Here is a 16,774-nt window from a genome sequence, read left to right on the forward strand (position 1 = left end):
TTTAATAAATAAAAGTAAAGTAATGAAATGTTTTATTCACAAATTGGCACATTTCCGTGTCTTTAATTTAGTTTAAATATTTATGGCTAATCGAACATTTGTGGCGTATTTTGTTTCTTCAATTTATTAAGAAAGGCAAGAACGCTTAATTGTCTTTCTCAAAACAATTGATATAAATATATACAAAATCCACAGACCGCCACAATCAGTTTATGGCAATTTCATTTATAAAAAATATATCAACTTAGTGTTTCTCGCCTATTTCTTTACTTCGAATTCTTTTGTATCCAAGGCAAGAAAGCAGTGATGCGCGTGTAAACGCCCGGGTATTGTCCCTTGCCGCATCCTATGCCCCAAGAAACAATGCCCACTTGTGTCCAGCGTCCTCCCTCATTTACCATCAGCGGACCGCCACTGTCACCCTGTTAAAAAAGTATTTTATATTAGAACAATTGTTAAAAAAAACAATAATTACTGTGGGCGACAAAGGAAACCAGGAATGGAAATTGGAAATATATGTATAGTCAAAGGAACTTAGAAAACTAGGGCCGTGAAGGCAAGCCAAAAAAAAAAACAATAGATATGCGTGTCAATTTCGAATTTGGTAAATAATAATATATAGCTATAAATAATATATGTGGCCTGTACTCCACAATTACATAAAATAGCGTTTGCAATTTGAAGATTGGACAAGTACATGGTTTTTTTTTCTACAATGGGGTTGGTTTTGAGGCGTTATTTCTAAACCTGGTTTTTTTTCGATAAGTTACTGTTTTATGAACAATCGTAAAAAAAATTGTTAATAATAAATCTGTTATAAATTTAGTTCATATTGGTTCTTGGAATAAAAATTTGGCCGTGACATCAAATAGAAATTTTAATTTTAGAATTAGAGTTTAGAGAAATAGTTCCTTAGAATCGACTTCAATGTGTTTACCTATATTTATTTATTTCATTTACACTTTATTACACCAGTTACAAAAATAGTAAATACAGTAAATTTTAATGCGAAGTGACTTAAGACGCGGCTTTATCACTAAGCAGTTTCTTCAGACAACCTTTAAGGACATTGAGAAAAAAAAAGATTAGGTAGCGCACTGCACTATTATATTGAGCTTAAGAGCACTTTCAAAATAAAGGCGGATTCAAAGATATTCCTTGTTCTTAGGGTGGGCTTTATTTTCTTTTCTATTAGTTACATTTCTTAGTGTTCGTTAAAGCGTATTATAATATTTATATAAACTTACACTGCATGAGTCCATGCTGGCTTTACCGGCGCAAAGCATGTGGTCGACGATGCCGCCTGGTGCTGCTGCGCCGTATTTCTGTCTGCATTCAGGGTTACCCCAAATTGGAATTGACACTTCTTGTAAAATCGATGGTTGGGGGCCGCCTGTGGGATTATATCAATTTTGAAATTGATCAGTTAATTTTCTTTTTAAATCTGAATGTGATTATGAATTAAATAAATTACATAAAATACTAACTCTCTCGAAGGCTTCCCCAACCAATAACGGTAGCGATGAGGCCCGAGTAAGCCTTCCCTCCACTGGGCAGACAAACTGGATGAATATTTTTCGTGAAAGGCACAGTTTGGTCTAGAGTTAATACCGCAACATCATTGTACTGAAAATGATATAATATAAATAAGAAACCTGCTAAAATAATAAATGCGAAAGTTTGTAACGTAGGATTGATGTTTGTTACTTTTTCACGCAAAAAATACAAAACGGATTTGAATGAAATTTATTACACAGGTAGACTACATCCTAACTTATCATTAGGATATTTACGCCGACAAAGCCGTGGAATACAGCTAGTAGTTCAATAAAACCATCACGTGATTAAACTAGGTTTGCTGATGTACCAAAGTGCGCATGTCGAAGCCGCGATGTCTCACTACCCGTTTTATTTTCCTTTCGATATGTCTTGTTTCTGCATTAGAGTGGATGTTATAATCTCCAAGTCTTGCTGTTAAACGCGCCACATCCCACGATGTCATGCTGTAAGTGGAAGACGAGTTTGGAGGTGAGGCTCATGCTATTAAGTCCAATTTCGATTACATCGTGTTATGCCATTCTACTTACTGGGCGACGCAATGCGCTGCGGATAAGACATGTCTGTCATCTATTAAAGATCCACCACAGAACTGACGGCCTGAGTTAAAAAGAGCTACGATCCATGGCCACTCATTCAAGTCTGCATTGTGACCACCGACAATCCGTTCCTCATCTTGAAGGTAAGTCTGACGGAGAAATATTAAATTTGTGATTATAAAATTAATTATTTATTTCTTAAAATAATACCATAATTTTTTATCAATGAAATAACCAGCAACTCGTAATGGACATTGCTGGTCAGTTAAACATTTTTTCAAAAATCTGTTTAAAAAGAGATACTGTTGAGTTCCTTGGGGGTTCTTCTCAAAAGATAATTTTTCGAACCCAGCGTTAGAACCATAAGTGGTGATTTAAAAGAGCTTTTAAACAGATCTATTTAAATAAAGACGATTTTTATTCTAAAACAGCTTAAGTATGTACTTAAAAGACTAATAATAACTTACTTGAGCGCCATTTTTCACCCCACAACTGCCGTCATGGGCGGGCTGTGGCTTAGTAGGTGGCCTAGTCGGTGGTTTACTTGGTTGTGTCGGATACATTGGAGGCCAAGTCTATAAATAACCGTTATATTAAGACCCAATTTCAATATATAAGGTATTTATAGTGTCTGAGTGAATAATTTCGATGTAGGTATCGTTGGACTAGGCGGTTCCATTATAAAGTACTTTTACTATGTCTATGACGACCTTAGTTGCAAAGCGGTTTTAAATACTGCTTCATCCGATGGTAGCGGATTCGATCCGGGCATAATGCAAAAATTTCATGAGTATGTATGTTTGTGTGTTAGTAGATATGAGTATGTATGTTAGTGTGATAGTAGAGCACATAATCTTACATTTTCTGCATCAGCTTGTTACGTCGAATATGAATTAAATTTAAATGTAACATATTACCACACTACTTGGAGTGTTTTTAGTACATTTTTTTCTATTAGCAACCCGCTACGGTTTTGTACAACTTTACTATATATAGTATATACATATTATAATATATATGTATGTATTATACATATAAACCTTCCTCTTGAATTACTGTATCTATTAATGAAAACCGCATTAAAATCCGTTGGATAGTTTGAAATATTTAAGCGTACCGACGAGGGAAAGTGACTTTGTTTTATACTATATATGGTATAATTACTATATATAGTATAAAATAAAGTTACTTTCCCTCGAGACCACCTTTATTTACTCGTATTTTGTCCATTCTGAGCTTTTATTGGATAACTGTCACCTTCTATTACACACGTAAACTTATTTAAATTAACATATTTAAAAGGATTCTTATATTAATTTTATTTACTGTAATAAAACTTAAAACGTTCAACGATTTAATATAGATATATACCTGTTTTGTAGTACTTGGCGGTTTCGTGGCCCACGTCGTTGAGCCCGGAATCGAAGCACTTGGAGGCTTCGTAGTGACGCCTGCAACTAATAAAATTATAATATTTATTTATTCTAAGTTGCACAAAAAATATTCTTTGAAAAATATTTAATGATAGTCAAGTCATAGTTGAGTTACGAATAGTTTTCACATGGGCATCAAAGTTGCCATTATACATTTCTATATTAAATAGAATATATCTATGATCATGCTAAGGTTGTCGCGTGATAAACTAAGAACTAAATATCAAAGGTCTCAAATTCTTACATATTTTCATTTCTTGGTTTATCCACTAATGAAATAGCAGTAGAGCGTTTTATTTTTAATACCATTTAGTTAGACATTGTTAGCTATATACCGCAGGGTCAAACTTCATGTGTGCTTCCTGGAAACCAACTGTTTCATTCATTAAAATGTGAGAAGTAGATGATAAATATTGATAATTACCAAATGAGGGTGGGTGCGTCGGCGCAGTGTGATCAGGTGGATGTGTTGGTAATGGTGGCAGCGTCGGCGGCCACTGCGCTGGGATTTGACGAACGTTAATGTGACTTTGGAAGAGATTAGGTAGGATGCCATTTGAAAATCTGGTAAAAGACAATATTATAGACGTAATTAACAAATATCTGACTATTAGGAATAAAGCTAGTCATATGATTATATGTGAGTGTTATTTTCTTGGATAGATCTTGACGGTAGAACAATTAGATTTCTAATCCCAAACCAATTATTAGATATTCTAAGCTATTCAGAAATGTGTGTGGGTGAATGATGACAATTCAGAAAAGTCGTGAATAACAATAATAATTTCGTGGCTTAACCAATTTTCTTGTATGTGTTTTATTGTATTTTATTCTATCTTAAAATATATATCTAAACTCGTACCATAAACATTTCTTTGTTGTCTTGAATACATTCTGTGTAAGCAATAACACTGGTTTCATCTAGCTATCGAAACATAGTAGCTATATACGAGTAGATTATTTTTCCGTAATATAATGAATAAAAAATGAATGAATATTACTAGCAAGTTTAGTCTCTGATGTAATGGTTAGCAGTTTGTTGGCTACTCTCATAATATAAAAAAATATTTTTAATATTGTAGTTTATACTAACCCAGATAAATGCATAGGCGGTATTGACATGGGGAGAGCTTGTGGAAGGATACCCAGTCGTTGAACATCAGGTTCCTGCTGCGGAGGCGTGCCTACTGGTTCTGTACAGCATACGCCAAATACCTGGTTCATATTTGAAAATCTAATCACTGGAAGACAAATAATTACTAGTCGGTTTTGTACTCCAAAAATATAATGAAGCACGTAACATGTTCATATACTCGTAGATTTAGACACATATACAGACGCGTGTTAGTACAAAATTTGTCCAAATGGATAGGTACTTGTTTTCATTCGTGTTTTTAACAAGGTTTAAAGGGTAGTGAAATTATTAGATATGGAGGGATAGTACCTTCATTCTCAGTGTAATTTGCCTATAACATTTTTTGCTTTTGCTAGCCACTAATCATCGAGATACCTAAATGAAACTACTCTTATCTTGATAGGGTTGAATTGTTTTATTAAAAAGTTTTAGGGTTAATTTAGAGCCTTATCATCAGATCAGGTTCATGGAAATATATTTTCACCAAAGCAGTGTATCTAGTTGTCTTAATTAGCGTTTTAAAATGTCTTATAATTTTGAATTGAAAAAGTAGAGAGATACAGTAATTACCTCCGTGTTGTCATTGTTAATATAGCTACATGTATCGTAGTGACCCATGACCCATCCATCCCATCCGGATAAATCAGCCACTTTGAATAGGGGATAGCAGTCTCTGAAGCTTTTACACGTGCCCTTCTTTCCGAGTGTTGTCTCACATTCCAAGCCAAACTCGCCGTCTGACTATTGAGAAATAAAAAATAATATGTATAAAATCTTGGGACATCGAAATAATATTGTGTTTCGCTTCGTGTCAGAATCAAAAGAGAGTTAAGGAAGAATAAGCATGGAGTAATGTCAATGGGCTAGCCAAATAGCTCGAATATCGAACGTTCAAAAGGGAAGATAATTTTTGGAGTGATGATTTCGTACAGTCAAAGATAGTGTACGATCTTTCATTTAAATGTGTTGCAGTGAAACGATGAATACAGAGGGCTTAGGACCATTTCTTGTGACAACTCCATGAGTGAGGAACATTAATAATTAATCAGAAATGAATAATTAACGGTTAATAAAAAAAATCTTTAACGTTATCATTTCGTATCTCAAAGAGTATTTTGAGGTCACAAGTACTTTAGATTGATGTCAACAAAAGTATAAGTTGTTGTTCCACTTCAGATATCAATATTTCATAGAAATAGTTTCATTACTTGTTTGGTACAAAGGTAGGTGTAGACATATATACATTGGAATGATTTGCTTTGTTTCAAACCAATTTTTCGTTTACTACGAGAACAATTTTCCTGCTTTACTCTTGTGGTAAAAAAATCATACTTGTGCTCATATAAAGTTACTAGCTCTTAAGAACGACCTTGTATGTATGACTAAAATATGTTAAAATAGAAAATAGCCCATGTCAAAAATTATGCTCATTTTTAACCTGTAAATACATTAAGAGCTATTAAACAAAAAAATGAACTCACTTTGACTTTTGAAATATTTATTTATTTATTTATACTTTTGCACACATTAAAATATGTTTACAGGGAGGATTTAGTGCCAGATGACATTAGTGTTATATGGCAATATTGTTAGTGATTTATTTAAATAGATACTATCGTGTGATTGATGTGACTTTTTGTTGTCAAGATTATTAAACCGCCTTTATAATACACAAGGCTCATCGGCCTCGTGACTCATCGGAGGACTATTTATCAATATCAAAACATATTAGAAAATTTTTAAACTGGGTTTATCTTGGAGTTTCCAAGTCAGACTAGATTTCTACAAACTAAACTATCCGTCCTTTAAATATTATTAATCAATTACTGTACTAGTATTATATTATTTTAAAATGGCGATAGCGAATAAGAGTTAATGCAATTTTATTGATTTTATTTTATGTATTAATGGGGTCTAAAATATAACAGCTTTAAAAATATCCCTACGACTGTTTATAACTCCATCTTTATACCGGTTTGTACAACTGACTTTATTACTGACCTATGATAATATATAGATAAGTTAATTAGTCACATACCTGTCTCAGTTGTAATAATAACATTTGCTTCGCGTCTCGAGTGCCGTTCGATTCATGGCGTCTTACTCGGCTCACAGGAGCTGAAATGTTAGTATATATAATTAATGTGTATGTATATTAATTGATATATAATTTTCTATTATTCAAAAAAAAAATTATGTTAAATTTTTTACTTGTAAGTTTTGAACATTTAGTTGAGGATGAAAGCTAGCCCATCGTAATGAATTTATTAGGAATTAACCACGATGATTTCCAGAGAGAACCAAGTCGACCTGATAGGGTGGTATATTGTTAGCAATGGGACTTTCAGACAATGTTACTAAAAGTCCCTTTCTCCCTGAATATTTAGTGGTGACTAAGAATATACCTGGGTATTATTTGGGACTACGTTCATTAATAATAATAATATTTATTTGCAATAAATATGGTTAACAAAGATGGAAACAAAAATTATTATAATAATATATATTAGTCGTAGGCAGTTATTTATTTTTATTTTATTTTTATACAACTTAGAATGACAAACAAGCTGACGGTCCACCTGATGGAAAGTGGTAACCGTCGCCTATATATATATATTAATAGTTTATATGTACATTAATATACCTATATATTAATAATATATAATATTTTGCACGGAAATATTTTGACCTGATATTCTTGAACAAAGTTTTTTTTTGGTAAACTTCTACTCTTTAAAATCAACTTTTCAGTTAGAATAGTTTTTCTGAAGACAAATAGTTTGTATGCATGTGTTGACAGATTTTATCATTGATATATATGTATATAAATTAATAATGTAAATCTTAATAAGTTATAATTAATAAGAAATAATAATGAAAATTATATTTAATTGATAACTATATACTTATTTACAAATATTCCAGTAAATATTTTAAATAGAATAAAATTCCTCTCAAAATCAGAAAAAGCTGACCCTTGGTTGTTTTCAGGAACATTTTTTATTCATTTATTAGTTGATATAATGGTCATCATGGAATCTATAGATAAGTATTCGTATGTAAAAAAATTACGTTTCTATAGCATAAATAAATAATAATAATAGTTGTTCTGTGCGTTGATATAAACCTATAAGATATTGTTATTCTTTGGACAGATATGATCTATCTGTCTTTCTCTAAATGGAGTAGGATTTTTTTTATATGTAATATAAATGTAACACTTAACATTTTACTCATATTACCTACAAATGATTGGACAGAAATTGATTCACAATTAGTAGAATAATCGCTTAACATCCAAATAATAATATTTAAAAATATAGATGAAATTAAAGGCCAATATCAAGTAAAAGATAAAAGTAAAAGATTCATTCAAGAATAGAAATATCATGGCTGTGCTCGCGTCTTAGCTGCTCATGATTATAAATTCCAGTAGATCGCGAAACAGCATAGCATTCTCGATAAATATAAAAAATCGAACGAGATTTTTCTTACATTTAAAAGATAATATGTTGGTTTTATATTACATGACACTACAATTACAGTTACCTATGTTTACTTTAGTGTTTGTTATCGTGTAGGTACCGTAATGATAGGTATCAGGTAAAAAAGGTATGTAGGTAAATATTTCATCGAAACCAGTTGATACTTACAAAAGCTTGTTTGACGACTGCTCTTATTTATTTATGTTGATTTTATAGTCGCGCATTTGTATAAAATTACTTATAGTTAATTTTATGGTATCTCAAAATAGATAAATATTTATGATTTCTTATAAAAAAAAGTAGAAATTACTAGATCGAATGCTAGACTATTATATAAAAGCAAATTAGGTATTGTAGCTAAATAAATAAAGTATGTATTTATTATTTGGATAAAAAATAAATATATGTATAGATAATTCAAATTTCAATGATATTGAAATACAACAATATTCCCCAAGGAATTGTGGTCGAAATGTAAAAATATCTTAACTATGTATGTACATAAATAAATCGCACCGTCACGTGATCCATTACGATATATGAATAATAATTATGTTACTATTTCGAACATTCAGAACAGAAATCAACATCAGCTAAAGTACAGTAAGTAACAGCTAAGTAATTTAAGGCATTATCTTAAATTGACTAAAGTGGTAATAAATCTCTGTCAATTCCTAGCTAGCAATTTACTAAAACAATAAAATGAATGAATATACATAAGTAAATTCATAGTGAGATTGGTACCATTACCTGAATTTACTTCTAAAACGACAATTTTAGTTTGATAGTTTAGCAATACTACTATGGGGTGCTATAGAGTATTAAATATAAAGCATTTACGAGTGCAACGCAATTCAACTAAATTTTCAGATAATACTTTTTAGTTAATACTTATAAATTTTTAATTAATAATAATAATAATGTGTCTCTGCCCAAAATATTGATATTGAGCATAAAATACCTAGTTTATGGTGTAAAATCTTCAAGTTCAATTATCTGGTTGCGTAGATTTCATACAAACGTTCTTTAATACGAAGTAGCGTAGGCTATTTAAACTATGATGTATTTTGGTAATTTTCAATTTAACACATTTTTCTTTTCATTTCATATATTCAAATTGTAAATAAAAAAAATATATTGAAAATATTACTGAGTTAGCATTAGTATTTTAACAATACTGGCCTATTATATTAATAACAATAGACCATTATTATAAAAGGTTTATTTATTATTTTTCATTATAAAACGAAAAATAAATTTAAGACCTGTTTGATAATGACAAGTTGTAACAAATATTTCTTAGGTATATTTAAAAGATTAAGGATAGGATCTATGTTTACATTGTAAAGATAATGAAAAATCGATGCTTGTATACACTTTCATCTTATAAATTAAATCAAAACTTACTATCGATTAACTTAACTACCCCGATTGAAATAAAAACGTTTTGAAATTTGTGCAGCCGTATGATTTTTTTTGTTGCAATGCACATTAAATAACTAAACAACTCCGTTAAATTCAGACGTCTTGTTGCGATTTCAGTCTATCATATTAAATATTTTGTGTCTAGATTTTAAACTTAACTCTGTAAATTGTCGACTTTTCAAATCAGAATAACACAAAATAATATTTCTGTTTTGCCAGAGAACGACTGGGAGAGAATGCTATATAGTATTAAGTCCGCCTTTTGTACTAGACATTTTGTGTAATATGGTCAATAAAGAATAAATAAATGAAAAAATATGTAACTTATTAATTATATAAAATAGTAGGTTAAATTAAGACTTTCGAATTGCATGATTCTAAAAATTTACGCGATAATATAGGTTAAATATAAATACTTTGGTCACGACTATAGTCGTTTTAACCTAGTCAAAATGTTAAGATAAGCTTAGCTAAATGATTATATTTTGCCTACTTAATAGCGTTAATTCCGTAAGGAGGATAGAATGCCGTAATGGCACGTGTAACTACAGTACGAGTGAAATCAAAATAATCTCACGAACTGATAATGAAGCATGATTTGAATTTTTCTTTATTTTTTATTTAACGTTTATTAAGGCCAAACAGGTACGCATTATGAGCATGTGTACCGTTAACATGCAAGTTATATATCTGGTATCCCTGAATAACGGTCCCCTTTAGGTTTACTGTAACGATTTTATTGTTGCCCAATGGCATTCGAATTGTAAAAGCATTGTGTGTGCAGCATTTAAATAATCTGTGGTTGGCTGACACATGACTTATAAATTAACAAGTAAAATACCTACAAAGGTATAAAAAATCGTTTATCGATGCTGCTAATGCAAGGAGATTTGAATGACTTCTACTAAAGTTAAAAAACAAAACTAAATATTGGCAACGTTTTAGTTTTGCATGTAAGCTTCACAAGATTTTTTTAACTCTCAATATTAGTAGTTTAAGGTAAATTGTATATATCCTAATAATTATATTTTTTGGTGCAGGTATTTAGAGAAGAGAAAATTTGAAGACTTGCCTATTTTACGTGCGAAAAACAATAGTTTTTATTACAATCAATAGCTTTGAATAAAAGAATAAATAAAAGGGAATAAAAGATCTCAACGCGTTTTTTTTGTATACAGTATATGATGTGTAGTGTGTGAGTAGTGACTATTCGTAATATGTACTAGTTTTATACAAATAGATACTTATGACAGGAATGTTTCAGAAGTACATTCATATAACAAGTTCTAACTAGCATAAGTCTTCAGGACATAACATTTATACATAAATTGATTTGCCAGTAGATCGGTGGCAATAATCTACACTTATAATAAATCTGTAGAAAGGTCACTTCTGTACATGAAATATATTTCCAAAATAACTATTAGGGGGTGATTAGTAATCGATACTGATGCCAAAAATGCAATCAGTAAAATTTTTGTTTGTCTGTCTGTTTGTACGTTCGTTATAGAAACAAAAACTACTCGACGAATTTTAACGAAATATGGTACAATTATTCTTTATACTTCTGGGCAGGTTATAGTATACTTTTCATCACGCTACGATCAATAGGAGCAGAGCAGTGAAGGAAAATGTTGGGAAAACGGGAGAAGTTACTCCATTTTTAAACTTCCGTCACGTGTGCAGCCTTAATAGCCAGTTTTTAAAATGTAAAAATAGGGCCGCTAGTTTAAAATAAATACACATAATGTTAAAAGAGTTTTTAAGAAAATTGTTGAGTTTATTGTGGATTTTTCCTAGTAAATAATAACATTCCGAACCAAAAAGTATAATCATAAAATAACGAGTAAAGAACTTTATCTAACTGAAGATATTTTTTATTATATTTAAATTCCATACGATTCTCTCTGGTTATCATCATCATGGTTAATTCTTGATGACTTCGTCACTATAGGCTAATTGACATCACATTCACTAGTGCTCTGCTAGTATATACCGATGGTATAAGAGGGAATACCAGAGGGAAACTTTGTACAAAAGTCGATTGCTTGGGTACCCCTGTCCCATTCGTGTTTCAACCGTGAAGCGAAACACAGCCATGCAAACATAACTATGTTTACATGGCTGTGTTTCGGTTTAAAGGGTGGGATATGGCGTGAATTTACTGGGTACAGAGGAATAACACCTGAGTCCTCAGGAATGGCAACGCATGGGGGGTATCATGGGCGAAACAGTATTCTCTGTTATATCCATGGTATTGCTCATGTCTATAGGCGACGGTTACCACTTTCCATCAGATGGGCCGTCAGCTTGTTTGCCATTTTAAGTTGTATAAAAAAAAGAACGATTATCGTGCCATTAGCATCCATTCAAAAATCCTGGTATCAAAATTGACATATAAACTTTTGTCGGTCGGGATGGAATATACATTAAAAATCAAGTCAGATTTTAAGCTGGCTAGCTACTGCGAGATAATCACATTTTGAATGTTGTGTTGTACTTTTGGCATTTTAATGGGGAAAAATCGATAAAAAAAAAACTTATTCAAGACTTTGTCACTCTAATAGTCAAAGGCATTTGTCGATTGTTGCTGTTGTGGTGAACGTGCATACAACATGCCTATCTTTCGTTCAGCATATAGTATACAACATAGCATGAAGCCAGTCTCCTATTGTCATATAGATTAATGTGGTTTATAGTCATTGTGTAGGCCGTGTGTCCAGGCATAGAATGAACCATCGCTTTTTTTTCCGTGGGTGTCGTAAGAGACGACTAAAGGGGTGGGGGTAAGGGATGGGCAGCAGCGTCCCTCTTTAAATATCTCTAAAGACTGCGCTTGCCGATCCACCTGCCAAGCATGGCAACTACTAGCAAAACTATTCAAAGGGGAGGCTTATGTTCAGCAGTGGACAGTTAACGGCTGAAAGCAATTGGCAGCCAGTCGGATTGGCAACTGCAGTTAGAATTTTACAAATGTTTTAACAGGGACTTATTTGTAACTAGTTAATTAATTATGTTAGTTGCTTATTTGTAATTAATTTCATTATTCTCACCACGGTAACTTTTCGACCATCTAAAACTTTAGTATATATATCCTCCATTTTTTTAATTAAAAAAAAGGAAATATTGCTTAAGCAAAGGGCATCTATCAGGATGCATGACGAAATGCATAAGTGGATGGCGTCAAGCGACGAAGTATTCAAAACGGTGAACAAGGATCTCAGAAGCTAAACTGAAAATGTATGTCCGTCACTCAAATCTTTGGTATGCTTATATCACTGTGTATCGGTCCTAAATATGGGATAGCACGCGCAATAGCCTGCTACGAATGTGTTTATTGTCTTAGATACATTTCTAGTAAAGTTTTGTAAAGTACTTACTATATCTTTGCTATTTAAGATTATCTGCCATTTTTAATTTCAAAGAGGTAATGCTGCCAGTATCTTGGGTATGCTGCCTCGGTGTGGTGCGTTGGGAGACTATTTATAATTAGTGTTATTATTTAAGAATTTGTATTTTAATTTATTTTAATTTATTGAGGCAATAAATTAAAATTAAAAATTTAGGCAATTCCTCACTTTTCTGCACTAATTGGTAACGAATGATGTATACGATGTTGTATATCTATAATACTCGTAAATAAATAAATAAGTATAGTCTAATTCAGAACTAGTACAAAATAGTTCTGAATTAGACTTTAAATATAGTATTTAAAATAATTATAATTTTGTTGTGTATAATAGGACAGCTTTTTATAATAGTGTTTTGTATATTCATGTAGAACTGTTCTACGTATTTAACTTCGTAGATTTTAATTGTTATGATCGATTGACTTGTTACCTATAATTGTCGATACATAAAAAGTCTATTGAATAATCATAATATACGTTTAGTAAGTGAGCTATTTATACAATATTATATATTTATACATATACCATATACGATAATAATAATACACACATATGATTGTAAATAACTACGAAGCTTTTAGCATTAGAGGTACAATATCAACACTAACCCTGTAAGGGCGCAGCAATTATATTATTTAATGTTTGTAATATAGAATACACAGCTTTGTTTTTATATGTGTATAGTTAATCACATTAAAAAAATACAATTACAGTTAAATTACCTCACTGAAAGTTTTGCTGTATATAACCCTTTGCAATTAAATATTTTATAAACACATTTTAAACTTCTTAAAATTATTTTCCTTTTTTATTTTGTGGGATTTTATTGTAAATTAATATTAATTAATTAATGGACATTCCGTAAGGGCTTAAATAGAATAATTGCTATTTCGAGAATAATCTTGCTTATCTACTTTGAGTTCGCAGTCTGGGAGAGAGTATATTGTAGAAATAGGTATATGTTACATTTAACATAATGACACGCTTCCAGTATGGTAGAGTTAAAATTTTATGTTTAATAAAGTATGGTTTACATGTTTTCCTCTTATCTATGCTAGCAATTATTCTGAGATACAATAACGATATATAATTAAAAATAAAAACAATAACTTTATCCTAATTCCTTGCATCAATTGTTGCTATAAGAATGCTGTGTATGAGTTGTATTTCAAAACTCATAGTTTTTGATTGACAATCTATTGTTCACAACATTGTTTATTGCTTTGAGTAGGTAATACTTGCCATACAATTGCAAATGTATATAATTACAAATTACATTCATATAGTAATCTATTAATATGTATTTACAATTTATGAACTTTAGTTTCGTCTGTATCTTTATTAACACAAAAAGTTACGGTTAATGTGAAATAAATTGCAAAATAAATTAAGAAGAAATTATTGTAATACCACGATTTAGTGATTTACGTTATTGTGACATACTCGTATATATATTATAAAGCTCATTCCTATTTTTTATCATAGCGGCGATGATAATATCATAATAATATACTTGATTTTTATATATGATGACTACAACTAATCGATTTTGTAAATGAGATATATTCTTCACAAAGATTAAGATTTTTAAAATTTTATATTTATTTATTCTACAACTAAATCGAGTATTTTGTATACTCGCAAAATTGATATATAGGTAGATAGATAAATATAATACTTCCCGATTAATACAAATAGTCATACTCATGAATATAAATGTTTGTTCTCTTAAGAAGAAAATTAATAAAATGACATTTTCCTGACTGCGAATACAGTTATAACGGTTTCGATTGTTTATTTGTAGAAATAAGACTTAAAGATATTACTACAAGCTACATTATAAACATCAATACTGTTATTCACATTAAAATATTATATTAAATGCAGGTAACGCACTGTTAATTGATAGTTATAGATTTATAGATATAGATTATACTTGTCAGATCATGGTGATAAGTACGATTAATTGTTAGGATTCCGGGTTCAGCGTTCGAATGGAAGGAAATGTCAGCAGTATTACTCCACTTCAATCTCCAGTCTCCGATCTAATTAATGTCCTCGAAGTGAGTCACAAAAAATGTACACTTGGACGTCACCGCTGTATGGACAATGCTTTGATTGATGCGGTCGCTTGCGTCGCAAGGCGTGTGGGCGGATGGATTTGCATTGAATCGATTCAATAAGAGTTCTCCGAATAATAGTCCACGTGTTTAATATGAACTTATTCCGTCTTGAAGAACGAAAATTTTCTTCTAATAATAACGGAATGAACTGTTAAAATAATCTTATTGATCGTAATTATATAATATATCAAGTGAATAATTCACTCATATTTTCTGTGCTACTGTATTAGGTTGACTAGAATATACCTCTTTTAGAAGAGAGTTTACCTTTGCTCAAATTGTCTCTACTATTGTATTTCTAAGTATCACAGACATTATAATTTATTCATTAATCTTATATTTAATAATAAAGTTGATGTTTTAATTTATGGACTTAAGAGACAGGAATTAACATGCGGTCATTAAAGTGAAGTACACCTAAACATTTATTTAGTCATATCGACGTATTAAACAAGTTACACTGGCCGCAGTCACGAGCTGACTATAGTCAAACTAAAAAAAAACAGAAGTAGGTAAATGACATTTTATCAAAATGATCGCGTTAATTCCTGTCTCTTAACTATAAATCATGCAACGCGAAAGTCTTAAAGTTAATAATGATTTAATTATTTTGTGTAATAAATATGTCAAAAAATAATTTATATCTGCTCGCATTTTTCACCGTGACCGGACATCTCAGTTGCAAATTTTAACTTTCTCTAGCCTCGAAACCTCATATTGACATATGTGGCGTCCATTGTTTTGAGTTCACACCTTACGAATACTAAACTCTTTCCCTGAAGTTTTGATGTAAACAAACGAGTATTACCTACTGTGGATATAGATTAGATCAATAAAAGTAAAAATCCCACAGACTATTAATTCCTCGTATGGGAAAGTATGTTTTATTAAAAGTTTTAAATATATGGTAAGTATTAAAAAAGTAAACCATTCATCCAAAGAAAATATATTGTAATACAAATATTTAAAAAAAATTAACATATGCACAACATCATTGCTGGTTATAACTGTCCAAATTGTTAATGTTTCAGAATATGCAATGCGGGTAGGTTCATAATATCCGTTTGTACGAGTTACATGAAACTTCATATGGAAGATATTGTTTACACGCAACCTTCATTACATTTTGTACATTCTAGGTACCGGCGTAGGTCAATAGTAAATTGAAAAAAACTGGTCGCATACCTCTGAAATGTCAAATATGAGACTGTAGGCTGGAGTAACTAGATTATATATGTAGTAGCCGGTAGAGTTATTGTTTAGTGATTGCAATAATTATCGATTTCCTTCTTGATCTTGATACACCGAATAATATATATTTACAGAAAATTTTTAGTAAAAATATTTTTAAAACACTTATCCAAAAGGCTTACCATCTATAATAACTGCATCATCAATGTAGAGTGCGCCATCCCTTGCGGAAAATCCATTGCGAACATTGGAAACACTCCCGGTAATCGACGCCAAAATATTTAGGCAAAATAATATTAATTTAATACCTATCATCATGTTTTTAATTATTAATGTTATTACTACATTCACGAAATTAAATCATAAAAATAAAGAATGTTTAGAGAGTAAAAGGGGTAAGCAGAACGGCACGCCGCGCGGATGTGCGGCCCACAAGGAGTCGCTTTGCAAAATGCTTCGGCGTCTTAACTCCGCGC

At 31.1% G+C, this 16,774-nt stretch overlaps 1 protein-coding gene across 2 annotated transcripts; it reads right to left on the minus strand.

The window, feature by feature from the left end:
- Positions 1-15: 15 nt before the first annotated feature.
- On the minus strand, positions 16-16,774 carry LOC113518171 (proclotting enzyme-like). Of its 2 annotated transcripts, none has more exons than XM_052903056.1 (12): positions 16,481-16,774; positions 6,703-6,782; positions 5,235-5,405; positions 4,623-4,744; positions 3,954-4,093; positions 3,468-3,547; positions 2,564-2,671; positions 2,088-2,245; positions 1,868-2,003; positions 1,488-1,626; positions 1,248-1,393; positions 16-422 (listed from the first exon to the last, which is right to left on the minus strand). In XM_052903056.1, exons 1-12 carry the CDS (start codon positions 16,614-16,616, stop codon positions 267-269), a joined length of 1,572 nt encoding a protein of 523 aa, XP_052759016.1. In that variant the 5' UTR covers positions 16,617-16,774; the 3' UTR covers positions 16-266. The 2 variants fall into 2 exon arrangements, with proteins under 2 accessions (XP_052759016.1, XP_026758758.1); XM_026902957.3 differs by having other exon boundaries at positions 3,468-3,553; positions 16,481-16,773.

The sequence above is a fragment of the Galleria mellonella genome, unplaced genomic scaffold (assembly GCF_026898425.1).
Source record: "Galleria mellonella isolate WM207_F2 unplaced genomic scaffold, CSIRO_AGI_GalMel_v1 utg132, whole genome shotgun sequence".
Taxonomy (NCBI): Eukaryota; Metazoa; Arthropoda; class Insecta; order Lepidoptera; family Pyralidae; genus Galleria; species Galleria mellonella.